The 16,659-nt window shown below is 33.4% G+C and overlaps 1 protein-coding gene across 5 annotated transcripts in view; it reads left to right on the plus strand.

Annotated features, from left to right (window-relative positions):
* Window positions 1–1,965: 1,965 nt before the first annotated feature.
* Window positions 1,966–16,659, plus strand: part of PDE1A (phosphodiesterase 1A) — a 476,490-nt gene continuing 461,796 nt past the window's right edge. Inside the window, exon 1 of one of the 5 annotated variants that reach the window (XM_051986090.1) lies at window positions 1,966–2,389. In XM_051986090.1, the coding sequence (XP_051842050.1) occupies window positions 2,289–2,389 (101 nt within the window). In that variant the 5' untranslated portion in view covers window positions 1,966–2,288. The remainder of the gene's footprint in view (window positions 2,390–16,659) is intronic. The other 4 variants (XM_051986089.1, XM_051986088.1, XM_051986084.1 and 1 more) reach the window with 4 other exon arrangements.

The following is a 16,659-nucleotide window of genomic DNA, read 5'->3' on the forward strand; positions in this document are numbered from 1 at the left end:
CAGAGCTTGTTTTTAAGGCTATCTTTTTTGTCAAGAATTTTTGAAAGTAAATCCATGCAGATTAAGACATTAAGTACCTAGACTGGCTAGTTTTTTGACCAAAGAAAAAAAATTCTGCTATGTTTGGTAACTCTGGCAAAGGTTTTTATGGTTTAGGGTAATGCTGCTGATGCAGCATTTGCCATCTGTTTCTTAAGGCATCCTTACTGCTCCTTCATCCAAATTTTGAGCAAAGATCTGGCAGTCCCCTGTTGTTTGCTAACCAGACATTAGAATCAATTTGACAGATGCTTCCCTTTGAGAATGATATTCTGAGCCTACAACTTGATTCTAAATTCTCTAGTCTACAATAACAATAATAGAAAACAAATACATACATATACATAAATATATTTAATAACTTCAAGGTTTGTAAAGCACTTGACACAGTATTTAATTGCTTATTACAATGACCCCATTAGGTAATTGATATCATTATCCTTATTTATTATTATTATAGGTAATTGGTATCATTATCCTTATTTATTATTAGTATCCTTATTTGACAGATGAGTTAACTGAGTCAAAGATGAATTTTTTTTATTAAAAATTTCCCATACCAATGAAATCCTAGTCTAGAAAAAATAATCTTCACTCTATAGTATGTCTATTTATCATAAACTATTACAATCTTAGAAGAATCAAAATTACAGGTTACCTAAAGGACATAACTAATAAGTATCTAAGGCAGAATTTGAACATTACCCTAACTCCCAGTTGACCATACTATTCATTATACTATCTAGCTGTCTCTGTAATTATGCTGAAAGTTACTTCATCATATCATTTTTCTTGCCAACCATTTCTACACATATTTTCAAAAATGTTCTAAATGTCTATATTGTGGCAAATGTCATTAGATCTAAGTGCCACTGGCACTTAGAGATGAATGATGGGCATGTGGTCTTTGGAAATAAGAATAAAACAAATACCCTAGCAATCTAACCAATGAGACTATTTTCTAAGTTTGTCTTCAGTAATGTGCAAATTTGTCTGTCTCTTGTACATCTAGTAGTTCAGGTTTGTCTCTGAAAGAAAGCTTTCCATGAGCTTGGAAAGTTGGCATATACCTTCATTCCACAGCTACTTTCTTTCATATTTCTTTTTTAAAATATGCACATTACAGCAATACATTCTCTACCCCTATTTCTCTGTATTTCTCTTTTTATTTGTCTTTCCTTTTCTCATCTCTCCTTTGTTCTCTGTCCTTTGACTCCCCTTTAATTCATTCTCTGTCCTCTCTTCTTCTGTCTTCTATGTATCTTTTTCTCTTTCCTTTCTTAGCTTTTCATCTTTCTTTTCTTTCTCATTTTCTGTCTTTGCCTCTCTTTCTCTGCTCCTGTCTTCTCCTTTTTCTCTTCCTCACTGCTCCCCCCTTCCCTCCTCCCAACTCTCACACACATTACATACTCCTTTCTTCTTTTTTAATCCCAAAGGATTCAGAGAGCAGGCTGTGCTACAGCTGCTGTATTTTCCACTGGTTCAATTGGCAGTTACCTACTGTGTGGAGTTGCTAGGAGAAGGTGAATAGTCAGAATTACAGCATCAGTTGATGTACATATTCTTTCGGTAACAACCTGTGGAGCTCTATGGTCTCTTTTCTGCAGGGATTTATACATTGCTTTCAACCTCCTGACATGAATGCTTATTTGCCAGTTGGGGAAAACATGACATATTTTTAAGGGTTTGCTATAGATCAATTAAAAGACAAAAGCCTTGGCATTTAAGTAGGTACTTTTTTCTCAGGGTGGTGCTGCTGATATTGGTTCCTACCATCTGTTTTCTTTTTGCATCCTGCTCCTTCAGTTTAGAGACAGCTCCAGCTTTTCAGAGTACTGAGCCATTCACATTTTCTCTGCATGATCATAAATTTGAGTAAACTGTAGGAATGCTTCTGTGCTTCCATGCATGTCCTAATAACAAGTAAAATGCATTTGGGAAAATCCTGGGCATCCAGGCAGTCAGTAGAACAGTAACTGGCTCACATGTATGCATTTTACTTGTGAAGTCAGAGGAGCTGTTTATACTGCTGTCTGCTTGTGAGGGGACAAAAGCAGAGGATCTGTCCCTTAAAGTGAATGGCAATTCTAACAGGAGCTTTTCTCAGCTTTGTAAATCTGATAGGCTTGGATAGATGAGCAATGCTAGCATATAATGTGCGTGGATCTTTTAGGCTTGGTAGTGGACTAAGGGATGCTTTTACTTGCTGCTGAATCTGACTATAACTGTATTGCCATAGGACAGTTATCATGGGGTCTACTGCTACGGAAATCGAGGAGCTGGAAAACACTTCTTTTAAATACCTTATAGGAGAACAGACTGAAAAAATGTGGCAACAGCTGAAGGGAATGTAAGTAGACTGCTTCTGGGTTGTTTTTCTTTGAGATGTGGTGGGGAAGATGTACTGAATATTAAGATGACATCAGTATCTAAGAGTTATTTGAGAGACATTTTTATTATTTATCTCCCAGGGATAATGTTTTCATTGAAGAACAGTCTTTTAATGATTTTTTTTAATATGGATGTTTCTGTATTAGCCACCAACTTCTTAGAAAAATGCAAATGTTATTGCACCTGCTGCTTTCATTTTCATTTACTTATAGCTAACTCCCAGAAAATTTATTTAACTGCTACATTGCATGATACCTGTTACACATGTGCCTTCTTTAGACATAGCATGTCGAGATAGGTAAGGGAGCTATAGCTCAGCTCTTTACATATTACTTTGAGGTGAATATAAAATTTTGTTATGTCAGAAATTTAACTGTAGTTAGTCCTTATGAATTAGTGGATTCTACATGCAAGATGAAATTAATAATGAATAATTGTTGACCTTATCACAATTTTAATTAGTCTTTAAACTGTTCCTGTGAAACAGGTGTTTCAATGGTAAGTATTCCAGCAACATGATGGACTTGCTAGAGAGTTTCCGTTTTAAATTATCCAAGGTACCATTTCTGCTCAGAGAGAGTCTGCATTCCTCCCAATGTGTAAGTCCATTCAAATAGCACTTAAAACCTGACTTTGGAGCTCTTTTCCCAGAATAGATCATTTAAATGCCTGAATCAAACTTAATTAGTTGGTTTGGTTAAAACACACACACACACACACACACACACACACACACACACACACACACACATATTTTTGCATTTCGCCTGTCAGGGTCTTTGGCTATTATTTCTTAGATTAGCACACCATGTTCGCAAGCATCCTTTTAGCTACACAATGATTTAAGAGTTAGAGATTAGCATTTGGATAGAGATTTGAAACATCAGGATTTAAAGGTCATGTAACAGATCTGCATACTTTCTCTCTACACAAAGAACATGTTTGCTTTCTCATAAATTCATACTTAAGAAATCCTATTATCTTTTAGAATGGAGACGTTTTTAGTAGTCACATCCAAGATACTGTGTTTTTTTGCTTTTAAAGAAATATTTTCTTCCAAGAAAAGGACAAATTTGTGAACTGACTCTTATTTAGCAATATCTGTGACTTGGGAAGAAGATTGGATTTATGTTTTCAATGGGATAGAGAACATCTGGGGAAGAAAATTCCTTCTACTGATACAGGTCAGTATCTTCTCTGCAACCTAATATCTTAGAGAGTTGCCTAGAAGAGCACTGACTGTTTAAATAGCTTGCCCAGGGTCACAAGGCCAGTTATCAGTTACCAGTGTGTATATGGGGTGGGGCAAGAAGAGAAGGGGACTTGAAACCAGATCTTCCTGGCTTTGTGGCTCTCTCTGTCAATAAAACCACTTTGTTTCTCCATCTGTGACTCAATGCATTTTTTTTTTTAAAGTGGCAAAGTTTCCTAGAAGATAGCAAGTTCTTCACTGAAATGGAAAATATCAGATAGTTCTATACATTATTTAGAAGATGTATTTTACCTTTACAATATTTAAAAAATATTTAAAGATGAGTGTTTCAATATTAGCAACCAATATGTTAAAAAGATGCAAATCTTATTGCATCTGAAGCTTTCATTTATTAATAGATAACTCCCAGAAAATTCACTTAATTACTACATTGAATGACACATCTTCCACATGTATCTTCTTTGGACATATAATATTGATAGAAGTATTGATATTGATTATCAAATATTGATCATCTCTTTACATATTGCTTTGAAGTGAATATAAGATTTTGCTCTTGTAGAGAAGGTGCTGATATGAATTAGTAGAGCAAGTCCTCACTGGGAGATATGTAACCAATGATATTGTAGGTTTGGTTCAAAAGAAAGAAAATCATGGATATTAGGCTAGAAGCTTTTTTTTTCACAAGCAACTCTGAAACTTTCTATTTCAAGAAAATGCTCTAATAGTATAAACAATATTTATTCAAAAAGGAATGATAGGAAAAGCTAGCCATAGTTTTCTCAGATTATTGAATCAGAGAATGGTTAGCTGCTGCTAAGATACTAATAAAAATGTTATAAAATGAAATTGAAGGGAATGGAAGTCTTGGTGTTTAAGGAGAAGAAATTTTTTTAAAAAATTATCTTTTAAGTGTAGATAATAGTTACAATGAATTAATTTACATAGTGAAACAAGCACTATCACTTAGCAAAAGTCCAGAAGCATCCTATTTGCTTTGTGGCATTTTAAAGTAGGAAATTTAAATACATGTTTTGACCTTGTTTGTACTCTTTCTACTTCAACAAAATTTTATGTCACTTTTCTAGCTCATCCTTACTCTTCCTTGATCATTGGACAGGTCTAAGAAAAACTATCTTAAAAAAATATAAATCATGATAGTCATAGTAAAAAAATGTTTAGTAACTGTAAAATGCAAAGTTACCTGCCCATGTCTTTATTCATTATTCAGGTTGTTATAATACTAATGACTATTAGGGATTAGGAGTTGGGAAAGATTCAATAGCTATTGTTCTTTATTTTTATTTATATCTTGAAAACTAATAAATAATTTGTTAATAAAAATCCCAAATCACTTGTATCTTTACATTAATTCTAATGTATACAAGTGACTGATTATTTTGTCTGAAATGCTAAGGAATTATTTGACAGTGACTAGCATTACTATTGAAAATGTCTTAAGGTAAACTGGAAGTGAAAAATACATGATAAAGATTCATTTTTTAAAGGAATCATAGAATGTTATAGATGATATGAACATTAGAGGTCATCTAATCCATTTTGCTCATTTCTTAGATAAGAAAACTGAGCTCCAGAGAGTTGAATCAATTTGTCCAAGGTTGCACATCAAATTATTGGAATAATGGGTCTAGAATCAGTTCAATATTCTTTCATGTCCTTACATGATACTAAAGTAGTCATTCATTTTGGTAAATGTAGTCATTTCAATAAAATGTGAAGGCAATTCAGTCAAGCAACTAGCATCACTGTTTTTCACTCCCCTCCTCCACTCAAATAACTGACTTATTTGGTTAAATTAACTGAATTGACTATTTGTGCTGACATGTTGAAAAGGCTTTTGAAACTGTGTACTTCCTTTAACCTATACTTTGACTTAGGGCTTTTTAAACAATTACAATTTAGAACTATCAAAATAGAGGCTATGAGTCTAAAATTCAACATGGCTAATGACAACTAAATTGGTTAATTATGGTCCTTGTGCAGTTGGTGTTAATAAGTTATGATATAATAGGAAGTCTTTCTCTATTAACAAAATCATCCTGCCTGTTTAAAATGTCATGTTGTCTGAAACATAATTTGAGCTTCTCAAAATTGCCAATGCTTCTTCTTGCCACTTCTGATATAAGCATTAGAAATTAACATTTTATATCTGACTAAAGTCTTTCAAAAAGTTTTGCATTGCTTTCCTTACCTTATATGAAACATGTAAAGACAACATGAAAAGCATAATGACCTTTTAAATATTTCCCTGGAAAATAATATAAGCTGATAATAACAGCTAACATTTAAGTAGCACTAATTATATGTTAGGTACTGTGCTAAACATTTTTATAATTATTGCCTCATTTGATCCTCACAACCACCTTAAGGAGGTAGGTGTTTTATCATTCTTACTTTATAATTGAGAAAACTGAGGCAAGTAAAGTTAATATGTTTGAGACTGGTCAGATCTTCCTGATGCCAAGCCTAGCACTCTATCTGCTGAGTTTCTTAGTTGCCTCTTAGTAAACTTTTCTCTCCCTTTTCATGTCATTTCATAAACATAACAATTTATTTAGGTTAATCTATACTGATTGGGCAGCAAGGTATCAGACCTGGATTCATCTTCCTGAGTTCCAATCCAGCCTCAGACATTTTTTTGCTGTGTGATCCCGAGCAAGTCACTTAACCCTGTTTGCCTCAGTTTCCTCCTCAGTAAAAAGAGCTGGAGAAGAAGATGACAAACTACTCCAGTGTTTTGCCAAGAAAATCCCACATGGGGTCATGAAAACGGGGACAGCACTGAAAGGAACTGAATAACAAATCCTTTATTGACAGAATTTCAGAATTGGCCATCCAGTTTAAATCATAATTATAAAACTCTTCCTGCTATAATACTATGTAGAAGTTAACAAATGGTTTTTTAGTATTATGTTAAAAAATCATCAATATTAGGGGGTGGGGGGCTAAGGTAGGGAAAAGGAATTCATCACTTCAAAAAGAATCCATTAGAATTTTGAAAAGCTATTTCTTAAAGCTATCCAAATTTTTAGAGTGATCAATTTTTATCAATCTTTCCCTAAGTAATCCTGCCTAGAGGCACCTAGGTGGGATAGTAGAGTTCTGCCTGGAGTCTGGAACACCTAAATTCAGATTGCAATACAGATACTTACTAAATTAAAAGTCACTTAATTTCTGTCTGCTTCAGTTTCTTCATATATAAAATGGCGATAATAAAGCACCTACTTGCCAAAATTATAAAGAAAGATCAAATGAGATAATATTTGCAAAGCACTTAGCATTGTACCTAGATTCCCTTATTCCTGATCAAGAAGCATCATTTTGAAGTTCCTTTGATTTGGCAAATTGAAGTGAACTCTTATCTTAGGACCATGAACACAACTTGTAGAAAGGATCTTAACTTTAGAATTATCTTTTAATGAAACTTATTAGAGACTTTGAGCTATGTGCACATTTTTTAAACCTTTGGAGCACTTTTTTAAAAAAATGGAAAATGAGAGTAAGTAATAACCATTATTATCTTTTTTTTTCTTTTGGCCAAAATGAAGAGTCATGATCCTCAATGGATGGTTTTCCTTATTGAAAATAAATGCATATTTAAGTAGGACTTAAAGAAGCAGGGATTAAAGAAGCAGGGGGAGAGTGATTCTGAATTTAGAATGTGTGGTTGTGAATTCTGTTTCTGCTACTTACTAGTTGTGTTACCTTGGATAAAATTGTTTTATTTTTTCCAGTCAGATTTCTTGTAAATAAAATGCAGGGTCTGCACTACATGAATTCTGTGTTTTTTATGATTCTTTGGAACACTTTATACCATTACTTCATTTGATCTTCATATCACACTTTTAAAGTATTATTATACCTATTTTATAGATAAGAAAATTGAGAATTACTTTTCAAAATCAGAGAATCAGATTCAAGACCACACAATTAAGAAAAGACAGAGCATGACTTTTAATACTATGTGTGATCCCACACTCAGAAGCCCTTCCCTGCTGAGATGCTGTACATTTTATCTGACTTTTAAAAATGTATCCAATTATAAAGCTTCTTGAAATAAAAATCAATGAGTTCAAGGTTTCGCAAATCTAAAGTATAAAGTAGAAAAATGAGATAAGAAATAAAAAATACATGTGTGTGCTTATAGGGGCAAGAGTTTAAAAATAATAAGTAGGTATATGAGAAAATGCATATTATAGTTTTATAAATAATCCTCTGGTGGTCCCTTTTGAGAATGAATTTAGTCTCTTTAACTCACACTGCCATTCCATTTATATATAAACTTCTACTTTTGATTATATTCAGTTCATTCACTCTATTCCCCAATTTTTGGTATTTTTGGTCTCACTCAAGTCCTTTTATCCCTCATTTTTAAAAAATGTTTCATCTTCTTTGTCAGTTTCACCATAGAAATAGGGTTTGGTGTTTGGCTCTGAATTGGAAATCATTTATGCTGAGTAGAATATGTTTCTTAAGGTCCCCTTCCTTCCTACCCTCCTTTGAAGAAGTGGGGAACCATAGAACTGGAGCATTGTATATACCATCAAACTAAGTAGATTTATTGGCCAGTTTTGCTGAATTGCATTTTTTCCCTCTTTTATTTTTGTTATAAGAGATGACACTCTGGATGTAGAAAGATGTAGAAGAGATACATTCAGAAATAAAAATCATCTTTGAAAGAAAAATGTAGTATTTAGCTTATTGTGCCAAGATGACTAAGCATTTAAAAAAAACAAACAAACCTACTTCTGAAATTTCTTTAGGGATCAAATTGTGCTGATATTTAATAAAGAATGTCAACTTTTGCCAATCTTTCTTCTTTAGAGACTCTATAAAGTTTACTAAATTCAAGTTAATAATTTATAAAGTTTTTACATGCTATGTAGTGATTTTGTCTTAACTTTTGCATACTAAAATATCCACATTTTAGTTTGTAGCTGTGGTACTTAAAAAAAAATAACCACTTTTAAGAAAGCACACAAAGAGGCAACTAGTTGGTGTATTAGATAGTGCATCAGCCCTCAAGTCAGGAGGACCTGAGTTCAAATGTGTCCTCAGACACTTAACACTTCCTGGCTGTGTCACACTGGGCAAGTCACTTAACCCCAACTGCCTCAGGGAAAAAAAAAGGCAAGCAAAAATTTAGGTGTGGTTTCTAAAAATGGCACTGTTTTAGATCTTAATTTTACAATATGCAAACATATCAAGCAATAATTTGATGAGTTGTGCTGAAAACAAGATGCAACTATAATTTGGAAAATAAAAGGAAAAATAAAGAGAAAAAAATTCTAATAGCTCATCAGGTCTTACAGGAACAGGATAAATTTTTAGATTTGATTGTGCAGATTTTAAATAATTGAGAGGAGATTCAAGAGAGCCACTGGTTTGTAAGACTTTAAATTTTCTAACACTTGCTTTAAATATGGAAAAAGAACTTGTGAGAATTATTTCACAAATAGTACAACTAATAGAAAGTGTGAAGATTATTCTACATGAAGAAAGACAGAAGGGCATTTTTTTTGGTCATTTCTTTTGTGTCCAGATGGTCCAAATAGGTATGGAAGAGGAAAAAGAATGAATGAGTATGTTAGTCAGCTCAAAGTTATTAAGCACTTATGTATTAAGCATTGTACTAAAGACTGGGAATATAAATACAAATAGAAAGAAAGACAGTCCTTGCTCTCAAGAAACTTGCATTCCCATGGGAGAAAACAGCACAGAAAAAGAAGCTGAAAAGGGGAGGGGAGGGTTACCCTGCAAGGGAAGTTGATAAAGGATATATGAAGACAAAGAACTCAGTACATGAAAGGCCATCAAACATACTGTACAGTGGAAAGAGTACTTTATTTGATGCCGTATTTGGTGTCAGGTATAGGTTCCTCACCTTTTTTAGGTTTCACTTTCTTTGTCTCTAAAATGAAGGAATTAAGCAAGATGACTTCAAAGATCACTTCTAACTCTAAAGCTATGCTCTTAAGTTCAGTTTTTGTTCTTTTTCGTTGCTTTTCTTTCTTTTTGACAGGATCATTAGTAGTAGCTGAACAAAATGGAGGGATGGAGGAGATAAAAAGGGGGAGGGTGCTGAATACTCTGAAATTGTGTAATAACCCATGATATAATTGAAGTTAGTTCTATTACAGAAAAGAACAGTGTGAAATTAGAAATAATTTAATTACTGAGAAACAGTGCCTCTAGGCATTAAAAAAGTTGCAGAATGTAGGATGGAAAGAAACTAAGGTCCATTTACTGAGTCACTATAATTGGGCTAATTGAGGTTGGGAATTCATCTCTGGGTCAAAAATTCCCCAAACCAAACTATTAAGCAATTGGACCAAAGTTACAAGGCTGTGGTTAGAAACATAGTGTTCAGAATCTGGAATGAAACACAGGAAGCCAAAGCTGGATTCTAGTTGCTTGTTCAAGGTTAGCATTAAGAAAGTTCTCCATCTGATTGCCAAGGCAAATGCAGCAATGAAGAGGACATGAGGAAGAAGGATTTAATGAGAAACTAGGTTTCAGGTTTATAAGACAAGAATAGAGAAGCACATGACCAGCAAAGATCCTCCAGGTCTTAAATACTTGGACTTTTTGTGTAGTGTTTTATATCTGAATCTGACAGATTAACCATTGCATACTCAGTTCGCCCATTCCCTTAGGGAATAGTGATGATAATGATTAACTGTGGTTTAGTTACAAAGGCAAGGAAATGATATTTAGACTATATTTAGACCCTTTGAATTGTGTTATATGGGGGTTTTTAATCTCTTGATATAAAAAGCATTGATTTGATTCTGATTGACAAAGTCAGTCAAAAAATCAGTAGGTGAAATAGCTAAACTATTTTTTTTTGTACATTGACACAGACTTAAAATATGTCTTAACTTTTATGAAATGTTATTTTATAGGCAAAAGAATGGATTACAATCTATATCCATTTGTTAAATAGGATAATATTATCAACGTCAGTAATTTAAATCATTTCATTATTCTATACTGATTGTCCCAGAGTTTAAATTGTAAGAAAACTGGATTTGTAGCTTCCACATATTTGTCATGGTTTGGATTTCTAAATAGGTAATTTCATAGAATTTTTATGGGGAGGAGTCTTTTTAGAGACCATTTAACATCTTTGATCACAGATGGAAGGGAATTGAGAAGTTATCTAATCCACCTAGCCACATTTTACAAATAAGGAAATTGAGATACAGAGATATAAAGTGTCACGTCTCCTAAATGTCAGAGATGGGACTTGAACCAAAAGTTCCATCTAATTCTGTAATACTTCTACTATACCACACTGCATATAAGTTTAAGGATAGAAAAGTATAGGATAACATATTTAAGGAAGACTCATCTGTAGAGATACCCCTAATTTCTATCAGTTGTTAAGTTTTATGCACTTCCAAATTTGTGGGGGACCAGTGCTTCTGAGTTTTTTGGTCATAGCACAGTTAAACCCATACCATAAGTAAAAGGTGGTTGTCTACAAAGATGAATATTTAATTAAATAAATAATAATAATGTATTAACATATAGATGAGTAAAAATTAGTAACAATGATATTATTATGAAAAATGACTCCTTTATAGTAAAATTGAATTTAATAATTTTGTGCATATAAATTATTAGAGATCAGTGCCTTTTTTGCCACAGTAGAGTCTTTCTGACTCAAAACAAAGTCAGATGGACTTTCTAATTCTAACTAGTGAGCAAAATAAATCCGAGGGGAAGAGGGGAAGCCTATAATGCCATATCCTTGCTTCTTTCACTTACTCAATTTAAGAAAGATCATATGTGATCCTACTGATAGCCAAATGGGGGGGTCAGGAACAAAAGTGACAAAAGACTTTGATTTTCAGGTCACCCGAGAGGGAAAGGGAAGGATAGAAATAGGAGGTGATTTCTCTCATAGTTACCTGAGAGGAAGAAAGAGAAAGAAAGGTTGAGATACAATCTCTAAAAACCATCTACTTCTGGCCAAAATGGATTGTTAGATACCTATCAATTTAGGACCAAAGGTCTTAGCTCATGTTCTTCTATTGGAAACTCAGTCAGGACAGAATCATTTATGAATCAGAGGCTTTCTACATTACTATTTAGGAATATAGATTTTAGTATTGGTTGAGATCTTGGAGGTCATCTCAATCACATTTGTTATTTTACTTATAACAGTACTTGTGCAAGGTTGTTGTTCAGTCATTTTGTCAGTCACGTTTGACTCTAAATGACCCCATTTCGGGGTTTTCTTCGCAAAGACATTGAAGTGATTTGTAATTTCTTCCTCCAGCTCATTTTACAGATGAGGAATTAAGGCAAACTAATAAAACTCAATCAGATGGGTCTTCCTGACTCCAAGTTCACTACTCTTTCCACTGTATCACCTAAATAGCCCAAGTCATAAGCAGAAGAAACAAATCCTCTGACTTCAAATCCAATTTTTTTTCAGAGCACTTTGCATTTGAGAAACAGTATTAAATCAAGAGAGTCTATTTGAGAAGCTACTCCCTCAAATGTGACCCATTTGGAGGTCATTTGAACTAAATGAAGCTTCTTATAGAGAGGGATAGGCTCTTCTACCATCCAATCTTCATTCATAAAGGTCAAAGATATTAGCTTTCAAATATGATATTATTATTGATGCTATTAACGATGACAGCCAAAAATTAGAGAACTAAGGAAACCTTTTAATGAGAATAGCTTCTTGACAATCAATTTCACTCATTAAATGCAGTCATTTAGATTCTCCCAGCAATGAAATGTTATCATTAGTAAGTTTTATAAAACAAAAGGAAAAATATAAATTTACTTTTATAGAAAACAATTTAATTAATATACCCAGAATTCTTTAATTTCAGCTTACATACTGTAAGATGGGAATGAAAGTCTGGAGAAAGTCTAGAGAAACAACTAAGAAAGGATGTAATTGAGATGATTGCCACAGGAAGATGGATTAAAATGTTGGGAATTTTTATCCTACAAAAATTAAGTATGAAAGGAGATATGATTAAAGTGTTTTATTTATTCTCATTCTCTTCTTAACTTCCACAATTTAGCTGGCCTCATCATCCTATTGAATCTGTTCTCTCTAAAGTAATCAATGATCTCTCAATAGCCAAATCTGGTGGCCTTTTCTCAATACTTATTCTTCTTGATCTTCTGGCAGTCCTTGATATTGACAATCACTCTCTTCTCTTAGAAAGCTTCTTCTCTTTAAGTTTCTGGGAAACTACTCATTCCTGATTCTCTTCCTTCCTATATGATTGTTCCTTCTTAGTTTCCTTTGCTGAATTTTCATTTACTCTAATGTTATAAAGGCAAGATCTATATTTGATTATAGTGCAAAGAAAAATGAAGTTAAAATAAGGAAGCCTTGAGTTCAAATTCTGTTTCAGCTACCTTCTAGCCCTGTAATCTTTCTATATCTTGCTACTTATCAAAAAGAGTTTGTTGGGATAACATCTCTGTTTCTTAGAATGCCTGTCTTCTTGAAAAGATCAGCTTCAATGCCATCCCAATATAAAGTTTTTCCTTATCCTTCCCCAGCCATTTTCTGAAATGACCTAAATTCTGCATTGTATGTATTTTGCATATACTCATATGTGTTGATGTTTTTTCCCCAGATAGTATACAAACTTCTTAAGGACAGGATCTTTTTATCTTTTGGTCTATGCTTTGGTTCAGCAGAAACCTGGGTTCATAGTAGGTACTTGATTAACATTGATAAACCTTAAATCACTATACAAATATAAAATAAGTTTATGAGTAATTAAAATATCTTGGTTTTTGCAGTTTTTGGTAGCTTGCTCTCTTTCTGTTTGCAAACTGGAAGAGAAGCAAAACTTACTGTGAAGTCACTGAGTAACTTAAGTAAATTATAGTCTTCTTCCTCAATCCAAGATCCATAATTATCAGCTAAAATCAGTGCAAGCAATTTTATTTCTGGTTCCTTTCTAACAATGTTTAATTAGTACACTAGTACTGTTCTTGATTGAAAGTACTATAATGGGATTAGTCTCTTTTTCAATTTTTTAAGCTTTTAAAATATAACTTAAACAGAATTTTATAATGTTTAAGTAAAGACATATAGGACAATAATTTCCTTAGACTACCTTTGTAGATATTTAAATGAGCTTTTGTAGCAGGGGAAGATTGGATCTAATTGTACTTTCACCAGTGCTTCATGTTTCATGTGATTCCACACATACATTATTAGTTTCTAGATATCTTCATCTTATCACTAACAGTCTCACTCCAGCCATCTGTCTCCATGGATATTAACTTGGCCTACTGGGCTGAAGTTGTCCTAGCAGAAAAATTGCCTTGTTATGCATATCCAGTTATACAAGCAACAAAACTGACATCATAATATTAACTCCAAATACCCCATTTGAAGCTACAGAAAATCAAATTTAAGGAGACAACAAAAAGAAGCCTTAGCAGAGGCAAGTCGAGAACTTGTAAGGGTGGGATGCCAAAAGATGAAAGAATTTGGTGGTTCAAGAAGATAATCAGTGAACTACAGTATTTAATCTGAGGAAAAAATTAATAAGGGAAGAAAGATTTTTTCAGAATTTTAGGAGAAAATAAATGTGGGCCTCAGATAATTAAGGGAACAAAGAAATACATTTTTAATATTTGAATTGGAGCTAAAAATATAAGGCCATATGTTAAAAAAAAACAAACAAACATTGATACTTCAACTATGGTCTCTGTAGAAGAAATATTTGAAGTCTCATTGATGCAGACAGTCACAGAAATCCCAAGACACAAAACTGCTTATATCTGTCCCATTTCCTGTACTTTCTCACAAAATCAGATCCCATCTGAAAGCACAGTAGTTCAGGTATAAGGTGCTTTTTTACAATAAGAAGGAATTACCATTCTCATGTGTTGAAAGCACAGAGGTCCAGAAGGCAGAGAGCAAGGGCTTCCCATGCCCTTGTGTAACCTGTTGCCAGGACAACAGGATGTTGACCATGGCCTTTCCAATGTCCTGTTGCTAGGGTAACAGTATATGAACTGTCTCCAACTTGTGCTATAACAAAATTTCCTTAGTTCACTGCCAAGTTCACTTCTGGTTGGTGAGAGACTATAACTGACCACTCATACTGGAACCACATATATTTAAATGGATCACAAACCTAATAGAGGGTCCACCAAGGAAGAGAAAATCATGTAGGGCATCCATCTTCAGAATATATTCTTGTGACTTGCCCATGCTGGGATATATGGAGGAGTGGTTTGGGGGAGGTGATAGAGAAAAAATCTTTGAAGTCAGAGATTGAGTGTTATATAGGCATAGAGACTTCATAAATATTGTTCACCTAACTGAGTTTAAGAATTAGTTTTTGAATCAGAGGAAGAAAGGGTAAAAAGGCAGTTAGGATATCAGAAAGGACTATGTATAACATAGCAAAAGAGAAATAAGTTCAAAGATTTAGGAATAGCAGTGGAAGGGAGGAAAGATGCTAAGAGGATTTGGAGATTGAGTTTGATTTGAAAGAAAGAATAACATAGACGAGAACTTGAGGAAACTTCAGAGTATTAACTCAGTGAATAGAAAGATTCTCATAAAGTAACCACAGTCACATAGAAAGGGATTTATGGAAGGTAGAGATAGTTGAATTTGGGTCTAAAAATTTTGTTTATACTAGATCTATTGGAAAAGCAGTATGACAACAACAATAACAACAATAAAGCTAATAAAGTGTTTATAGATACAAAGACAGAAAGAGACCAGAGCTTACAATCTAAGCAGAGAAAATATGTGAACAACTATATACAAATAAGATACATACCAGATGAATTGGAAGTAGTCTTAAGAGAGAAGATATTAACATTGGGGAGGATCAGGAAATCATAATCATAATTACAATGATATTTACATAGTATTTTAAGTTTACAGTGCATTCCATGTCATCATACTTGATTCTCACAACTCTGGATGATAGATGCTGCAGGTATTGTTATCCTAATTTCATAATTGAAAAAAAAAACCTGAGACTTAGAGAAGTTAAAGGATTTTTTCAAGATGACACAGCTAATAAGTGTCAGAACCAGAATATTTCAGTAAATCTGCTGCTTTCCTTTTGGTTAAGATATGCTGTTGAAATTACTCAGTTATATTTGGCTCTTTATAACCCTATTTAGGATTTTTTTGGCAAAGACTACTGGTTTTCCTTTTCCTTTTCCAGCTCATTTTATAGATGAGGACATTGAGGAAAACAAGATTAAATGACTTGCTTAGAGTCATATAGCTAGTAAGTATCTGAGGTCAAATTTGAACTCATGTCTTCCTGACACCAGCCCTGACACTCTTACCTATCACGCCACTGCATTGTCTCTAATTAAGATATACTTTAATTTCATCCTCATACTCTATTTATTTTTTTAATAACAGTTTTTTTAATTTTTCAAAATACTTGCAATGCAAAGATAGTTCTCAACATCCACATTTGTAAAACTTTGTGTTTCAAATTTTTTTTCCTTGCTCCCGAATTCCCCCTTCTCTAGACATTGTGTAATCCAGTATAAGTTAAATGTGCACAATTCTTCAAAATATATTTCCATATGTATCATGCTGCTCAAGAAAAATCAGATAAAAAGTGGAAAAATTAGAAAAAAAGCAAGCAAACAACAACTACAAAAAGATGAAAATATTATGTTGTGATCTACATTCAGTCTCCATTGTTCTCTCTCTGGAATTGTCTTGAAAAGAGCCAAGTCTATCCCTGTTGATCACCTCATCATCTTGTTGTTGCTGTGAAAAATGTTCTCTTGGTTCTATGCACTTAGCATCAGTTCATGTTAGTCTTTTCAGACTTTTCTGAAATCAGCCTGCTCATTTCTAATAGAACAATAATATCTTATTACATTCATAACTTATTCAGCTACTCCCCAACTGAAGGGCATTAGTCAGCCTGTAGTTCCTTCCCACTATGAAAAGTGCTGCTACAAACATTTTTGTACATGTGGGTTCTTTTACTTGTTTATGA

The sequence above is a fragment of the Antechinus flavipes genome, chromosome 3, assembly GCF_016432865.1.
Source record: "Antechinus flavipes isolate AdamAnt ecotype Samford, QLD, Australia chromosome 3, AdamAnt_v2, whole genome shotgun sequence".
In the NCBI taxonomy this organism is placed as follows: Eukaryota; Metazoa; Chordata; class Mammalia; order Dasyuromorphia; family Dasyuridae; genus Antechinus; species Antechinus flavipes.